Genomic DNA, 18,576 nt, shown 5'->3' with positions numbered 1-18,576 from the left:
CAGCACCCAATGGTCAGTGGAAATGGTTTTCCACAAGCTGATGAAGTTCGCCAGCCGGCCTCCCACCGGGGTGCACGGGTGGCGGCCCGACGTCCTGGACGGTTCATTCTTGCTTGGAGGTTGACAGGCCACCTGGGGGTCCTTGGCGACGACGGTGTCCTCCGAAGGCCTTGGAGCCGCCCCTGTTCGTCTCTTGGGCCGAGGATCGGGAAGGTTGGCGGTAAGAAGAGGAGCCCCCGCCGTAACCTTTCGAAAAACAGGGCGACTTGCCTCCGGAGGATCGAAAGGACGGCCGTTGCTGCTGTAGCATGCCCAGGGCACATGCCATCTCCGTGGCCACCTTGATGGCCTGTAGAGACTCATATACAGCCTTCCCGAAAAGATTGTCTCAGTCAAAGGGTATGTCCGAAACCCTTGTCTGGACCTCCTGTTGAAAGTTGGTGGCCTGGAGCCAGCGACGGCGACTAAGGTAAACGCTGTTGCCCATCTGCTGGAAACCTGCGCCTGCAAGGTCCATGGTCACTGTGATGGCATGGTCCGATGCCACCTCGCCCTCTTGCAGAATCGCCAATGCTTCCGACCTCTTGTCATTGGGGAGGAAGTCCAGCAGAGGAGCGAGCTTGAACCACAGCTCCCAGTCGTAGCGCGGTACAATAGCGAGGGCGTTGGAAACATTGATGGTCCACACTGTAGAGTAGATAACTCGCCGTCCCAGCGCATCCAATTTCTTCCCCTCGTTGTCCGCAGCGGTGGACGCTGCCGAAGATGAAGAGCCTGATGACGACTTCTTGGCCACTGCAGAGACCGAGCCCGGTGAAGGTTGGGCCTGCATGCACTTGGGCGAAGACTCCGGCACCGTGCATTTCTTCTCTGGGCGGCCCCTCTTCGCTGGGGCTGTTGAAGCGTTCTTTATGAGTGCCAGTCCTTCTTCCCAAATGTCATCCAAGAGTGGGACTGAAAGCATGGTCTTTCTTTTCGCCTCGCAGCACTGATCTAAGAAGCCCTGGAGACCATCGAATGGAACAAGCCTATCTCCTCCAGCGGGGAGGATCTGGGAGGAGGAGACAGGAGGTCCCCCATCCCACTGTCGTTTTCCGTGCCCATCGTCATAGTTGCTGTGTCCGACCCAGTCTCACCAGTGGGGGGCAGCGGAGAGGGAGGAGATAGGTAGCTAGGAGGCATCGAGTGCCTTTTTCTCATCTTGGACGGTGGTTCCCCCGTCGTCAGCAGGGTGGCAGGCACCGGAGCCACTGCGGGAGGTGGCATCGCCAGCATCCTCTTCTGTATCTCAGATACAAGTGTATGGAGGGTGTGCAGAATGTCCACCGAAAGATCCCTCAACGGCATCTTCAATGTCATTGCCTTCATCATAGCCCTCGTCATAGGGCGTGACATTTCCCTCGTGGTCACCGACCTCCTGGATGGTCTGGAGGTAGATGAGTTTATCCTCTGCGGAGGAGATATCGGTGCCCTGTAGGACTCCACTGTCCCGCCCCCCCTCCCTGTTTGCATCCAGAGGGCACGGTTTCGGGGAGGCTGGCATTTTCTTCTCTGGGGTGTTCTCGATGGGCTGGAATGAAGACTCCCTCCTGGCAGGGAGGGACATTCTTGCCTTAGGAAGGGCGCCCTGTGGGTTCCGCCTCCACTGCCTTTGAAAGGGACGCTACCACCACCTTCATGGAGGGAGCCACCTTCATCTGGTGCACCTGGGCCTTCACGGTCAGGCCAGGACCCCTGTCCTGCTTGGCCTTCATGGTCGCTCCAGACACCTTGTCCTGCTTGGCCTTGGAGGCCTTATTCGACAGGGGTAGGCCAGACGCATTCCCTGCTTGGACTTCTCCTTGGCCGTCTCAGGGGCCACCTTCAGCTTGCCCAGGTGACCCGACTTGCTTTTGGATGACGATCCGGTGCGTTGACTGGAGACCGATGCAGCCGGGGATGTAGGACGTGCCCTGGCCGCCGAGGAGCCCGCCGCAACGGCGCTCCTGGCGGTAGCGGACTTGCAATGCTTGACCTTTTGTTGGACCCCGTGGGAGGGGCGCCCTCAAAGGACTTAAAAGTCTGCTCAGCTTTCCCGGATCTGGGAGAGGCATGCTCCTGGGACCCAACCAGTGCAGAGGCCTTGGTCTGCATCCACTTATTCAGCTGCGTACGCCAATTCTTCAACCTGCGTGTCAAGAGTTCATTGCAAAATGCACAATATTCTTCCTTGTGCGACAGGTACAGGCAGTAAAGGCACTGGGAATGTTCGTCATCCATGAAAACATTCCGCAAGCCGCAGTCCATGCAAAGCTTGAAAAGAGGGGGAATCCTTGTCCAACATGATCCACGCGGCGTAGGCCTGAAGACTCTTCTGTTAGCCTCCACAAAGAAACTCGACGAAATCTGCCCTTCAGGGGCGCTGAAGAATCTGAAAAATGGGTCCCTGTTAATCGGAAGGATGATCAATGGAGCACAAGGCTCAATTGACCAAAAAAATAGAGCAAAACTCTTCCAAAAAGCAAAAAACACAGTAACAGCTCGAGAGCCACGCACAAGTACTCCCAACACTTTAACGTTCAGGAAAAAATCTGAAGCTGGCTGCCAGAGGAGGGGCTTAGGTAGAGGGCAGTCCTTCGCTGGGGGCATTATGACCCAGAGCTCAGTGATTACTTGTTAGGAGAGAGACAGTTCAGAAATTAAATAAAAACTGATTTGTCTTTACCGAGGATTCCCAGCGTGACGACTGGGAATATTCATGAGCATGTGAATCCATGCCAGACCCATGCTGGAGAAGGAGGGAGTTGTTAAAATTAATTCTTCCATATCTGCCTTTTTAACAACGTATGCGTAAATGTAGCACGCACAAGCACATTGTTAGCTTGGGTATGCCGCTTGTAAAACTCTATTGTGGCACTCGTCTGAAGGAGAGGTTAGCCCGTTTAGAGTTCAATAACACGCATTGAAGGGGAGAGGAGAGGGACGTTGATGGAAAAATTACTTACCGTAATGTTCTTTGTATGGATTCTTTTCCTGCAGATTCCTCATCTGATAAGATATTTCCTCCAGCTTCGCTGCTTTGGACAATTTTTAACAGGGGGCTTAGTGGACCTTGACCTGGCCGTCAACCCTCGACCTGTCTTGCTCAGGATCTGGTCATCAGCTCAGGACATGACATCAGGATCCGTATAAATACCACATCACTACGCCTAAACCCAAGTCCCCCTCCACACCAGAGTACCACACATTGCATAGGAAAACAGAGAACAAACAGGCTAATGAGCCCTTAAAAAGAAAGTAATTATAGACCTCTGGATGAACAATTGTATAACCACTACAAGTAACATTAAAAAAATCTTTGTTTTAAAAGACTGTGGCAGGAAGACAGAAAACGGACACAGAGGACTATTACCAAGTCAACGTGAAAGAGAAGATGCACACCAACCACTGACTTTCTGAGCGGGAATGAATGGAAGGGGAGATGAGGAATCTGCGGGTGAAGAATCCATAGAATGAACATTACAGTAAGTAATTTCTTCTTCAACGGATTACCTTTCTCCCACAGATTCCTCATCTGATAGACTCCCAAAGCAGTAAGTGATGGAGGCGGACAGAAAGTTATACCATGACATTTTGCACCACTGCCCTGCTAAAACGTGCATCAGAAGTAAGAGCCACATCCAGACTGTAGTGCTTTGCAAAGGTATGCAGGGATGACCTTGTCGCAGCGCGACAATTCTCCTGGACAGGGACTCCCCTCTGCAAAGTTGTGGATGCTGAGACTCCCCTTGTCGAATTGGCCCCGATGACTGCTGGTAATTCCTTCCCAGCGGACTGGTAGCATCCATCTATGCAGAAAATTACTCATCAGGATAAAGTCTGCTTGGTTATGGGTAGGCCCTTACAGGCTAAGGAAAAGGCCACGAAGAGCTTGTCCGCTTTCCTGAAATCAGCTGTCCTGGCGATATAATAGCTCAACGCCCTCTTTCGGTCTAAGAAATGTAACCGTTCCTCCTGCTTAGATGGGTGCGGAGGAGGGTAAACGGCTGGAAGGTCGATGGACTGCGACAGGTGAAATACTGAGACAACCTTGTGGCGGAAGCCAGGCCTTACCCCGAGTGAAACCTTCTCCCGGAAAAACCGCAGGAAGGGTGGCTTACAGCATAAGGCCTATAGTTCACTCACCCGCCTTGCGGATGTAATAGCCACCAAGAAGGCTGTTTTCAAAGAGAGAAGTCGTAGGGGACAAGAGTGCATAGGCTCAAAGGGAGCCGCCATCAGGAATGTGAGAACCAGATTAAGGTCTCAATCCGGGACACCAAAGGGAGTTGGCGGAAAATTATTTACAAGGACTTTCAGGAAATGTGCTATTAGCGGGATCGTAAAAAAATGAAGCTTGATCTGGGGCTCTCTTGAACACTGACAAGGCTGCCAAATATCCTTTTACTGTGGTGACCTGAAGGCCTGCAGTGGGCAGTGACAGAAGGAACTCCATCACTGTAGTGGTGGGGCAAGAGATGATCCCCGCTTCGTGCCCCTCCCAAGTGGGAACACCTCAGATCGGCCATTGTTTAACCTAATTCTCGCCATTAGTAGAGTATGTAACAATTTAACACAAAAATAAATGCCTGCCAAAACCACACTGCTCCACAACATCAAAGAAAATCCCAAGTGACAGAATTGAAATTTTGTTCTGCATTTAAGGTGGTAGTGACTGTAGATACATCGAGTTCAAAATGTGGCATCATATTAAAACGTAAACTTAAATTATAAGCAGTGGATCGTCCCAGAAGACAGCCCGATTTATCAGGATTGACAATGAAAGTTATTATTGGTTGTAACAGCGTGGCTGATACACTAGCATAAATGTCAGTATTGACGTATATCAATGACAATGGCATACATGACCCACACTCCTCTGCTGGTTTTCAGGGTTAAAGGAGCAGCGCAATAGCCTCATATATAAGAAGGAGGGGAGAGAGGCTAATTCCAGGGACTCCTTCCAAAGCTTCACCAAATATGGACCCAATGTTGTTTTACACATTTTGTAAAATTGTGGTACTAGACCAACTGATACCAGGGCCTTTTTTAGAAGGCAGTGCATCAATTATCGCTAAAAATCCTTCCAAGCCCAGCTTCTCATGTGCTTTGCGCAATAACTGTGAAATAGGGAGCACACCAAAAATTTGTATTCACACTCCTAGTTTTACCCCTGCCTTTCTGATTGAATTCTATATAGAAACACAAAAAGGCATCAATAATTTTAGAATATTCTGAATGCAACTCAACATCATGACACTGGACCGATTCCCTCACCCATCCTTTCCCTGTCACCAGTCTAGCCAGCATCCCACAGGGCCCCTCCACCTCTCTTTTCTTTTTCAATTTGTCTGACGGAACTCAAGATCACATCCTCGCAGACCCATTTTGGGCACTATTTGGATGATATCCAAAAATATCTAAGACGTTATGAACATTTCTGAAACATCGTTTTTTAATTGGTAAACAATGTATCCACTTGCGCTCAAAGAATTGCAGACCCCTACGGGGGAGTGATGACAGATATTATTTCTGGCCCACCAACACAGAGGAACTATACATAACACTACAGCCATCGGCTAATGAATCAGTTAAGATTTAGCTCTCATTTTCTACTTTTCTATCCACTCATTAAGGCACATTGACTCCAATATTTTCCCCACCAGATGATGGTATTTCAAATATACATGTAGGAGATGTGAAGATCTCTATTGACACTTGATGATTTATCTAAATGTTTGCTTATATAAGATGTTATTGCCTCTATGTCTGGTACTTAATAATAAAACAAAAAAATAAAAAAATAAACAATGAAAATATTGTACAACATAAAAACAAAATACCACAACATCAAAGTGTTGATTTTAAATCTAAATAATGCACAACCCTTCAGTAAGAGCTAGACTAGTTCAGTGAATTTAGTCCCCAATTGGTAATACACATTCTATAAAAAGTAATATAATAAAAAGGAGCACATTTTCAACTGAGATTGCCAATGAGAATATCTGTGTATAGAAATGAAAAAGCAGAATCACACTCAATATTGCCAATTTCAGAAATCTGTGCTTAAATATTTTAAGAAAGTATAGGCCTTTTACAAATCATGTCACAAGGTTAGAAACAGATGCATCTTAAATTTCAATCAACTACTTATTGCCCAGCAGTGAACTTCACAACCAAAAATCGGATATAGCAACATAATGTAGTGGTCTAAACTTACTTCGCACTCTCAACATCACAAAACATCATCATCTGTACACCTTTAAGGACAGTGTCTATATATGGACTAGAATGGTCCAGAGAACGTAATCACCACCCAGTGTGCTTCCCATCCAGAGCATGTCTTCAGGTACATAGTTGAAGGGAGAAATGTCATTTTTTTATGTCCACACAAATCAGTCAATGTTTTTGATGAAAAAAAACCATATACACACTAGTCACTTAGGGGTATTTTGTCTAAGAAATTGTAGCTGAAATTCACACTTAAGACTAATGTGCACAAAGCTTGCAAACAAAGAGACCTTACCTGGTGACTGTGTGATCATCATGGATGGAGATGGGGTCACTGTATTGTGATATGATGCAGGTGGTGAAGTAAGAGGATATACTCCTGATGTTCCTGCCTGCTTGGAAAATGGCTAAAATGTGAAAAAATTAAATGAACAATTTCAAAAAACATTTGATACCCTTGTAAAGAATATTCTGTTAATAGAAGGGCTATTACAACACTTATTTTTACTTGTAAACATATGAATTAATGTTTGGAACGTGTGATCGCTTGTTACTTGTAAATCCAGTTTTTCATTGAATTCATAAACACTAATTATGTTTGGACCATGTAGTCAGGGGAGTTTTCCTAAAGTCCACTGTGAGGTAAGACTTTATAAAACGATCCGAATGGTTTTGGAATCCCCCCAACTCTTAGCATCAGTCTGTACTATTCATGGAACCTTGGTAGAGTGACAGAGCAGTGAGACTTATCATATGAGGAAGATGTGAGCTCTACGTAAGTACACTGAACGCAGTTAATAATGCAATTCGAATAAACACTTACACATAAATGAATATTAAAGTATATATTTATTTTATTTACAAAAGATATACTTTAGAATACTTAGCACATCAAACCAAAACACTAGAATACTTTTCAAAGACCATTGCTTAGTTTGTAGTTGCTTGCGGTTACAATTGTTAGAGCTTTTAACACTGATGATAGTTCTATCGTAATATCAGTTATAACACGCACTCGTGCACACACAAAGTAATACAGTAATTGTATTAAGTTAGCAAAACCACATGAGATAATGACTTTGAGGAAGAAAAACAGTTGGTTAGTGTAATACTAGCAGAGCTTCAGGTTCTAGAGGCAGTATCTTCGCACAGCAACGCTTTTAAAGTCCAAAATGCACGCTTTTTAAGTCCAAAATGCAACCCTAGCTAAAAGGCAGTTCAGAGACACTCAAATTCTTGTCAAGCAGCAGAACAACGAAAACTCCTGTGAATATTTCCTAGTCTCTAGTCTTAAAGATGCAGGAAGATACAACCGGCATTGGAGACCCTGTTAAAGGACTCGCTAAAGGGACACAAGCAGACTCTTGGTTTGATTTGATTTTATTTTATTTATAAAGCGCAAAAAACCAGGCCCAGGGGCAACCGGGCGCATACTCTTAAAACATGTTACAAAAAGCAGTAGTTACAGTGAGTTACAAAAATATACAGCATATATACATGTACCAAGGGGTACCAGTAACAGCTTATAATACAGGGACAGAGCAGAGAGAAAATGTATATACAGCCCCCCTCCCCTCCACATGGAGTCTGGACTGTTTCAAGATCTCATGAGTCTTGGGAGAGCAGCCATGTTTTAGCATTGTTCTTAAAGGAGTGGAATGATGGTTCAATTCTGATAGGTGTGGGCAAGGTGTTCCAGAGTTTGGAGGCCAGGACGGGGAAGCTCACCCCACCAGCTTTTTGGAGTTTGCATCTAGGCACGATGAGGCTGTGAGTTTGGGCTGCTGTGGTAGGTCGAGTGGAGGTGTGGCGTGAGAAGCGAGCGGACAGGTAAGGTGGGGCGTTGTTGCTCAGACATTTGTGAGTCAAAGCTAGGATTTTCAGGGCAGTTCTTTGTTTTACTGGGAGCCAGCGTAAATCCAATCTGACGGAGGAGATATGAGAGCGTCTCGGGATGTTTAAGGCTGCCCTTAAGGCATTATTTTGTACAGTTTGCAATTTATTAAGGTTAGACTGACTGGTCCCTAGGTAGAGAGCACTACACTAGTCGATTTTGGCCATAACAAGAGTTTTGGCGAATGTGATACAGTTGGTGGAGTTTAGGAAGGGTCTACAGGCAGTGATAAGTTTGCAGGTATAGGCCGAAGCTGACCTAACTGCATTTATTTGTCTGTTCAGAGAAAGCGAGGAGTCAAGATAGACCCTTAGTATCTTTGGAGACTTTAATGTCATTGCCTATCAATAATGAAGGACTTGTAGGTTTGGTCTAGTTTGTTGAGCCAATGATTTGATCCTAAAAGTAAGAGCTCAGTCTTATCGTTAAGGCAAAGTTTGTGCTGTGCCATCCAGGCCTGGATGACCGAGTAAACATTGTTAAGGGCTTTGGTGTCAGCTGTGTAGTCTCCTGTGATAGGGATGAGTATCTGGGTGTCGTCCGCGTAGTTAGTGTAGGAGACACCCAGATAGTCAAGCACATCGAAGAGGGGCTTGGTGAATACGTTATACAACGTAGGGGATACACACGAGCCTTGAGGAACGCCACAGTGAATAGGGGAGGGATCCGCTGCCAGCGGTGAGAAGACCCTCATGGATCTATTGCTCAGGAATGAGTGGATCCAGGCATTGGCAGAGTCAGAGAAGTGGGCTGCGGATTTCAGATGCTGGCCGAGTATTTGGTGGTTGACCAGATCAAAAGCCACGGAGAGATCGAGGAGAAGGAGAAGAGCTAGCTTCCCATTGTCCTTTAGTGACTCCATCTGAGTTTTCAAGTCGATCAGAGCTGACTCCGTGCCATGTTTAGGGCGGATCCCCGATTGTCTTAAGCCCAGGAGATTGTTTAGTTTGAGGTAATCCAGAATCTGCAGGTAGGCTGCGCGGTCCAGGATCTTGAGCAGGAATGGGACTGTAGTGATAGGTCTGAAGTTAGTTGGGATATTAGGGTCAAGGGAGGGTTTTTTAAGGAGTGGGATAACCCATGCATCCTTTAGGTTGTCTGGGACAATACCCGTCTTGAAAGAAGCATTTATGAATGCTGTAATGAACGGGGCTAGCTCATGAGATGCTTCCTTGATAATATGCTCCACTCTTCGACAAACTTGACAGATTAGGGGTAACTTACACCAATTATGCAGACGATACGCAGATTCTCATACCACTATCTGGCAACTTTGTCGAAGACACAGCTTTAGTAAACAAAATGTATCTCCTCATTCAGGCATGGATGGCCTCCCACGGTCTCTGTCTAAATGACAACAAAACAGATACTAATCTTGGGTTCCGACTCCAATCTAAAAAAACTTAGTCCCAACTATAGCAATTTCAACATAGATGGCAACATAATCAAGGTGGCAACCGAGGTAAAAACTCTAGGTTTTTACCTCGATTCCACTCTATCCCTTGGCATCCTCCACAGCATACACCTGCAAACTAATCAGGACCTGCAGACCGTACCTCTCCAAAACTAACTGCATCACCATAGCTAACGCATTAGTAATGTCCAAGCTGGACTATTGCAATGCTCTCTATGCAGGAGCTAATAAAACCATCACAAATATAATGCAAATCCTTCAAAATAACGCTATTAGAGCGGCCCTTGACATACCCCGTAGAGAACTTATTTCCAACATCAGGAAAGACCTCCATTGGCTTAAAATAAGCGACAGAGTCCTTCTCAAGACACTATCGCTCACCCACAAAGGGCTCAACAACACAACACCCCCCCTACATCTCGGCCAGACTGACCAGAGAAACGTCCAGACACCACACTAGGGCTACCAACCACTTCCTGCTTGAAACCCCCAGATTCAGATGATCCAAAGCGGGCGGAGCTAGCTTCCCTGTCAGAGCTGCCCAGGCGTGGAACGCATTGCCTACTGCATTAAGGGCCTACCTACCCTACACCAACTTCAGATGTAAGGTAAAAAACTGGCTCTGGTCCAACGACAACTAATTCGCGCAGCACTTACGGCCATGATACCCCTGAAACCAGTCCATGACTACTCTGCTTTTACCCATTCATCTTTTGTATACACCTTCAATACTGTAACATGTTAGTTTTTCATTTTCAACTGTTTGTATTGACATGTATGCACTGTATTGTTATGCTTTTTATCCTCTGTATGTAACCTAAACTCAAGTAACCTTGTACCTGCTGCGCCCGGCTACCCCTGAGTTTTGTGCGCATTATCAAGTAATAAGCAAACATAATAGGTGCTGGGCAGGGGTCGCCTTGGCAATTGGAAGGTTTTAAATTGTTTATGATGTTTTCTACTTCGAGAGTAGTGAGTGGGGAGAAGGAGAAAGGTTTATGTGGATAGGTTAAATGTGTATTAAGTGTAGGTGTGGTCGGTGGTTGGTCAAGCTGTAGGGATTTCTGTTTGTCCCTGATTTTAGATTGGAGGGTAGCAATTTTACCCAGGAGTGCTGACTGAATATTGGTGCACCAAGTGTTGTCTTTGGAGCAAGAGTCAGGGGGGGCTGCAGGTGTCTCGAGTTCCTTAAGGATATTAAAGATTTCCTTAGTATTGGACTGGGCTGACATAATGCGGTTATTATAAGAATCTTTTTTTGCCTGGAGTACAGCTTCTTTATAGTGAAGGGTGGCTATCAGAAGACTGTCCTTGTGGACGTCGGAGTGGTGACTTCTCCAGCGTGACTCTGCGGTGCGTTTCTCTTTGCGTAACACTGTAAGCTGGGGAGTAAACCACGAGTTAAGGTGTGCTCGTTGTTTGGGTTTCCTCAGTTTGAGCGGGGCAATAGAGCTGATGGCTGCAAGCAGTGACTGGTTATACATGTCGGCTAGGTTGGTGGGGTCTGAGCAAGTGTCAGGAGCGTTATTTAGTGTGGGAAGGATAAGGGGGGATAGTTTTTCTGGTCGTAATGTTCTTTTTATTTCTAGTGAGGGTGGCTGGGGCGACCAAAGGCCTGGGTGGTGGGGCTGTTTTGATGCTGAAAGTGATGACATGGTGGTCAGACCACAAGCAAGTGGCGTTGGAGATTACGCTAATATTGCAATTAGTGTCACTAAGCCAGTCAAGGGACCGCCCTTTAATGTGGGTGGGTTCCTGTATGTGGTGAGTGAAACCTAAATCTGTTAAAGTATTGGCTAGGTCGAGGGCCGCAGGATCATTAGGGTCTTGGTGTCCTAGATTGAGGTCGCCAAGAATGATGGTTTGGGAGTTGGATTTAGCATTGTTGAGTACCAACGTAGAGATATCATCCACAAAGGATGTGGGTGGACCAGGGGGTCTGTATATTAGGTGGATGGTAGCCGTTTGGTTAGCTGAGAGTCCGAGCTTGACAGAGAGTAACTCTGCAGTTTCCACCTTAGTGCTTGGGATGGTTCTAAGTCCTAATGAGTTTCTAGCGATGAAAGCAATTCCTCCACCTCTCGTGGTGCGATCACATCTGATGATGGAGTAATCAGTGGGGATGGCCAATGAGAGTGCCAGGCCGGAAGCCGCGTGCAGCCAGGTCTCAGATATGGCGATGAAGTCGAGTTCCTGAGTTTTGATAAGATCAGCAATGTCCAGAGCGTGCGCAGCTATGGATCTTGCGTTAATCAGGGCAGCTTTAATTAAACCAACATTGTTTCATGAAGCTGTGATGGTTTGAGGGTGATGGGCGTGGGTGAGGTGGCCGTTTGTGGAGGCGGGCTGTGCGTATGAGTTTTGAGGTATGGGTTCGGGTACATGGGGTGTGTCCCTTCTTACCCATAAGTCTAGAACCTAATCTTAGGTTTCTAAGAGTGATAGGACATGGTTTGTTGGGTGAGGGTTTTTTGGCGAAATGGTCGAGCCATAGGGCCGGATCGTTGATGTAGATGTTGTGCTATTGAGGTGCAGTACTTTGGTAGGTATCAGGAGATCTGTGAGAGGTGGCCATGGATGAGGTGTGCAAGGAGCTAGGTGCAGCTAAGTTGGGAGGTGGTAGGTGTGACAACCTGGTAATTGACCACACTGAGAGTAGCACTTGTAATGAGGAGAGCAGTGACCTTAGGGAGGACCAACGTGGTAGCATGTTACCGAGATTAGAAAGGAAAGGGCCACCGGGTCTGTGAGGCAGTTATAGGTAAGTGTTACAGGCACTATTTGGCTAGGCAGTGCGTGCTCTGTACGAGCAAGGCAGGCTAATGAGTTTAAAACAGGTTAAGTCTACTTATTCAGAGTCAAGCAATGGGGGTGCATCAGATCAGGGTACACAGGCAAAGCAAATACCAACGCTTGCATATACATTAGCATGTTAGGCAGGGAACAATGCAGAATGCAAGAAGCGTGATCTAATTGTAACGGTGCAACAATTCAGGCAGAGAAGACATTCTAGTGTTGGCAGCAGTATTGGCAGATCAGGTAAATGTCAAGTTGAAAGGCACGGCAGAGTAAGGCAGGTACCCTGGAGTTAGCGTAGATCATGTGGAAATGTTTTATGCGGAGCGGTGCAACATATGCTGGCATAGATTAAGGTGTGGCGCAGCAAATTAGGGAATACACAATGAGCGTATCAGGCAGGCAGAGTAGCATGTAGCATATATCATGGAGCTAACAAGTGGGTCCACGTTGCGGTTCTGAGCAAGAGCTCAATCATTTCAAAAGTGAGCATGGGGTTGGCAGCATACTAATTTCAAGGCAAGCACAGGCGAACAAAGCCGCAAATGAAAGCGGTGCCGTGGTCATGCAATGGGAAGGTATGGGCTGGGCGGCAATGAGAACAGACATAGGCAATGCAAGCAAATAAGGCACTGAAATGGTGTGATCACTTGGTGGTAAGCAAACGCGAATAGGTAGCGACTAAGGGCTCAAATATGCAGTCGGCTCAGTTGATTAAAGTCAGGACGCTCGTAATAGATGTGCAGACTTAGTACAGAGGTGTGCATGGAGCACGTTACTACAGCTCGTCAAGTGGGGTATGTGATTATATTAGCATAGTAAAGGCGGCATTATCAACATCAGGATAGATAGTATGTCAGCTGGTTCAACAGGCAAGATAAATGCTTGTAGGGCAGTAGGCACAGAGCGGACAACTTATATAGCTATACTAGGTAGCAAGCTCGTGGGAATAAGCATAGCATTCGGAAGCGCTGAAATAGTTGATAACGTTACTAGTCTTACTTTCAGGATGATGAGAGCACTAGTCCATAGGTTCACAAGGAGGAGAGTCAGCTGTGTAACCGCAAGCAGGGATTAGTGCGAGGTGAAAAAGGGCATAGTGTCCAGGCGAACGGCGAGTAAGGCTAGGACAGGAGTCAGCCTTGTTTCACTGGGCCTTGGTGAGAGTGTGCCGGCTTCGCCTGCCGGCTCCCAATAGGTAGCTGAAGAAGGGTCACCAGCCAATCGGGACTCAGCAGCGTCTGCTGGGTGGATTAGGCAGTGGATGCCTCAAATGGGTAGCGGGCGGCCATCTTTGAGTGTGCTGGGCTCCACATGGTGAGCAATGGTGGAAGCATGCACACGGTCGCAATTTCAGCCGGAAACACAGCGCCAAAGCAGATTTCAGTTGCAGGGACAGCAAGGGCATCTGGGCATCGTAGCTGGGATATTGTGATGCAGAGAATCCGTTTTGCACAATCTGGAGGTGCGCTTACCGGAAAAGGTCGAAAAATTCAGGGTGCCTGGGTCTTGGGACGGAGGGAAGAGGGGGTTGCCCTGAACACCTCTAAGTGCACTCAAATGGTCTGGAGCGACTTTTCGGATTCCGGTAAGCAATAAACTTTTCTCCACAGTACCTTTAGTTTGAAGAACTCTTTGTGGCTGGATTCTCCCTGTGGTGGCAGCGCTGGACTCAACCTCCGGATTCCTTGGTGTGGTGACAAAAGGCAGGACAATGGACAGGATCTCTCTGCAGCAGTCTCGAGGGATGACCTCTGGCACGGCTTTCAGCAACTTCTCTGGTCAGTCTGCGGTTTTGGCGCCTTTTCTGTAGCACCAACAAAGGACACAATTTGGCCGGTCAATCTTCTTCGATTCCTGGAATCCTGCACTCCGGTAAGGGGACTTGGAGGAGTTGGATTGTGTCTTTGGAGGTTCACCCGGAGCTCAGAAAAGACGGACGGATGCTGCCTGTTCGGTTGGAATTAGTGCAGTCCAACTGGTGTGGACTACACCAGACTTCTCTTGTTATTAGGTAACCCACCTTTTAATATAGGCCTGTACTATACAAGTTGGTAGTGTGACTGAGCAGCCAGGGGTCATATGACCTGTAAAGCTGTACAATGAAATCAGTAAATACAGGTATCCAAGTAAACACTTACACACAAAGTTATATAGTAAATTATGTATTCATACACAAAGATATTTAAAAAAATCTTTAAAAAGCAGTAACTAGAGGGCTGGTACTTGCTGGTGAGGGGTACCTTACAGGGCTTCCCGCTAACTCTTGCTGTGGTATACGGCCCTAATGAAGGCCAGGCCAAATTCTGGGAAGAGATGAGGGACAAGCTTAAGCTATTTGCTCAAGGCACAGTGGTGGTGGGGGGGGGGATTTTAACATGGTCCTGGACCCAGCCACTGATAGGTAACGTCTGGTCCCTCAAAACATTCGGGTGGGGGATGAAGTCATGTCATGAAAATTCTGTAAAGTCAACGCGGGCCTGGGCCTGGTGGAATCGCTCCTGAGCCCCGGGGTCGGGGATCCCCCATATACATATTACTCCACAATACATGAATCCTACTCAAGAATAGACTACATCCTTGTTGATGAACCCCTACGCCAGTACGTCATGGGACACATGGTTGACCCCCTGTCCCCTGGACCGACCATGACATGGTGCGCGTCACCATAGCGGGGGTGTGGTGCGGAGACCATAGAGGGCGTTGGAAATGTAACTCCTCCCTGCTGAGGGAAGACGCGTTGGCAGAGGTGGTTTTGGACAGCATAGTGGAGTATTTTGAATTAAACGACAATGGTGAGGTAGGCATGCACACACTATGGGACGCCTTCAAGGCGACCATGCGAGGAGTCCTCATTAAATTGGGAGCCCAGAAAAAAAAGGGAGAGGGAGGCCCAGGAGAAGGTCCTGAAAGAGAAAATAGCTGAACTCTAACCGGGGGGACCCTCAGACGAACCACTAGGGCGGGAGCGGGTGGCCACCCTGGAAGATTCTAGGCTTCAGTTGAAGGATCTCCTGATACACAAAACAGAGAGGAATCTGCAGCTGATAAAGCAAAAATATTGTATTATGTGAAGGGGGACAGAGCAGACAGGATTTTAGCCTGGAAGCTGAGGGAGGTCCAAAGAAGTAGGATGGTGAAGGCGGTGAGAACTGAATGGGGGACGTTTGATTATGACACCCCAGGTATAGGTGGGGCCTTTCGTCAGTACTATGAAAAGTTATATTCGACTGAATATGGGGGATGATGCCCAGATTGAGGGGTTTCTGAACTCCATTCAGGTACCGGCCCTGACAAGTGAGATGGCGGAGGGTATGGAGGGACCAGTGACAGAGGAGGAGGTGGAGCAGGTGATTAAGGGGATGAAGGTGGGGACGTCGCCTGGTGAGGATGGCTTCTCTGTGTATTTTTACAAGAGGTTTCGCTCCACCTTGGCCGCGCACCTGGCAAGGGTGTTCAATGCGGTACTCGAGGGAGGAATCCTGCCAGAAACAATGGTGGGGTCCATAATAGTGGTTCTACCCAGGGTGCTGCTGGCGTCTCTTCACGTCTTTTTTTCCTTCTGATGATGTCCTCCAGTGGTCGACTCTGCCTCTAGTCCGAAAAACCTCACCTTTTGAGCAAGTTGCCATTAATTCACAGCCCTGGGCTGTCAATCGCCCAGCAGGGTGGCTATCCTCCAGAACAGCGAGCCGGTCAATCAGAACTGGTTTCACTCAGGCACACCTAGAGACGAAGGACACAGAAGTTTCGGGACCCTTCCTTACTTCCTGCCTTTCCAGACACACTGGAGCCTGGGCCGGCTTCAGGGCTTAAGCCCGCCAAAGGCAAAACACATGAAGGAGACAAAGTTGAATTAAACAACAGAATAAAAGCCCAGAAGAAACTAACTGACAAGAAAATGGCGAAAAAAGAAGACACGGGCCATTTTGGGAAAATGGTCACCCATGAGTGCTGTACTGCAGCTGAGGAATCAGCCTGTAGATACATGGCACACAGTAGTAAAAAAGAAACCACTGCCACCAGCCATTCAAGTGAGTTAGTGTTACAGAACATTACACGAGGAATGGGTCAAAGGAGTTACTATGTAACACTCCGACCCCCACTCCACATAGGTTGGTGTGTGATGGACCCATAAAGGAAATGGTAAGTAAGACAGGGGAGGGGTCATCTTACTATTCTTGGGAACAGTAGTTTGCCCAAGAAAATGTAGTTAAACAAGTCCAAGTGACTTCTCAGTGGCACTGAACATAAGGTGCTGTGCGTCACAATGCAAAAAGCAGATGCCTATGGAGTTTACCAGACTCCATAAAACAATAAGAAACACAAGAATACTAGTTAGGCAAAACACAAAAAGTCCCACTCACTCAGGAGTTAAAATGAAAAAGACCCGAGTACAGCAAAAGAGCACGGGGTCTCTAAGGTTAAAGGGAATTGCCACAGAAATTAAAATTCTCCCTAACACGGCCTTGGTAAAACGATGCACTAAGTTTGGGTCGAAGTCCCAAGGTATTCGTGGTTTGCAGCTCTGAAACGCCATAGCATCTCGGAGGAAGGCTCAGATTGTAGTTCATCTCAGGGCTGGTTGGTCCCACCAGCCAAAGGGAAGGAGTCGTCCTCTTCAGAGTTCCTCTGTCGCATAGAAAACAGAGTCAGGACAGCAGTGGTCATTTCACGGTGTTGCAAAGGGTCTGCAGGTGTCTCTGGTTAATAGGTACTTCAGTTTCCAGTGGTCGCCTTGCCTTTCACTTCAGGAACCTCATCTTTTATTTAGTTTCAGCACACTCCTCTGATCAGCAGTGTACAGAAAGGGGCTGGTGGCTGATTAATCAGGACAGCCAGACCCCCTGTGGGAGCTAGTTCCATCGAGACACTCAGGCAGACAAAGTGAAAAACTACTCCCCCACTTCCTGCCTGCCCCAGACACTGGAGCCTCAAGGGTTCCCGCCAAAGACACAACACTCATACAGATCTCCCTCTCCCAGATTGGTAGAAGGGCTAACAAAGAACTATTTTAGAAGTGGCAAAAAAAGAAAGCAGCCCCCAAGTTAGTACTTAGGTGCCCCTATTGTGTACAACCGGGACTGTATAAAAAGTCACAGGAGCAGAGAGAAGGGGGATACTAGGTATCCCCTTTGGTACACTCCACCTTAAGTGGAGTGCCAATCTCCCAGAATAGAAACTCTTAGGAGACACACAAAGAATCTCTCTGTCCTTAAGAACTGTAGTTACTCGAGGATAAAGAAAAGAATCTCAAAGGATAACCTAAAGGTTTCCCAGCAACACTGCCCATAAGGAGCTGTGTGCTGCAATAGTAAAATACAGATGTCTTAAAAAAGATATGGAGGAAAGTAGACTCCATAGAAAAAGTAAAAAACAGAACAGAGTTCCAAAAGTTAGAGCCAATAAGAATGGATGAGTGGAAAAAGGCTCCACTCATTCAGGATGTATAGAAAAAGATCCAGAAGTCCAGCAAAAAGTGCTGGGGGTCTTACTAGGAAAGGGGATGAAGCAAAACATGATAAATCTCCCTAACACATGCATGGGATTCCGGAACGCTTTTTAAAGCAAGGAGAGACACTTTACTCACTGTAATCGAATTTCTAATGCTTGTATCCGCTTAGATTCACATGCTATGCATAGGCCGACATCTAGTGGAAGCTGCAGAGTATTACAGTTTTTGTTTTTGAAACTCAAAAAGGGACGTCGACAGGGCGTGCCAGTAATACTATCCCTAGTGTGACGTCCACTGTACCCATGGTCCTTCCCGTGTCGAGGTCCCTCAGATTGTTTTGTTTCTGACATGAGGTGCATGAAGTGTAGCGTGAGTACAGGTGTATCCAAGCAGATAAATATCAGAAGCTCATATAACATCTATGCACCTTCTCTCAGGGGAGGAAGGGTGGACACATGTGAAATTAAGGTAGGCATAGATTAACGAGCAGTGTTAGGGGAAGGAGGTGGGTTGTGAGAAGGTTCAGCGGCAAATAAATGTTTTAGAACTCTTGTCCCATCTGTGTATTTGCTTTGGAAGGAGTGTCAATGCAGTAGTGCCGCGTGAAAGTGTGTACTGAGCTCCATGTAGCTGCTTTGCAAATGCTGTCTAAGGGGACATTTGCGATAAATGTCAGAGTAGCTCCTCTGCTCCTTGTGGAGTGAGCTCTTGGTGTGAAAGGCAGTGTTTTGTTTGATAATGAATAGCACAGTTGTGGGGGCGTGGCCT

General features: G+C 47.0%; 1 protein-coding gene across 2 annotated transcripts in view; it reads right to left on the bottom strand.

Moving 5' to 3' along the window:
- MED14 (mediator complex subunit 14) overlaps positions 1-18,576 on the bottom strand; it is a 1,766,813-nt gene that overhangs the window by 308,569 nt on the left and 1,439,668 nt on the right. For both annotated transcript variants that reach the window (XM_069636537.1, XM_069636538.1), the window contains exon 23: positions 6,545-6,656. In XM_069636537.1, coding sequence (XP_069492638.1) covers positions 6,545-6,656 — 112 coding nt within the window. The remainder of the gene's footprint in view (positions 1-6,544; positions 6,657-18,576) is intronic.

Source organism: Ambystoma mexicanum, chromosome 7p (genome assembly GCF_040938575.1).
Source record: "Ambystoma mexicanum isolate Mex_15411 chromosome 7p, UKY_AmexF1_1, whole genome shotgun sequence".
Lineage (NCBI taxonomy): Eukaryota > Metazoa > Chordata > Amphibia > Caudata > Ambystomatidae > Ambystoma > Ambystoma mexicanum.
The sequence above is the reverse complement of the archived record's forward strand: the minus strand, read 5'-3'. Positions and strand labels throughout refer to the sequence as shown.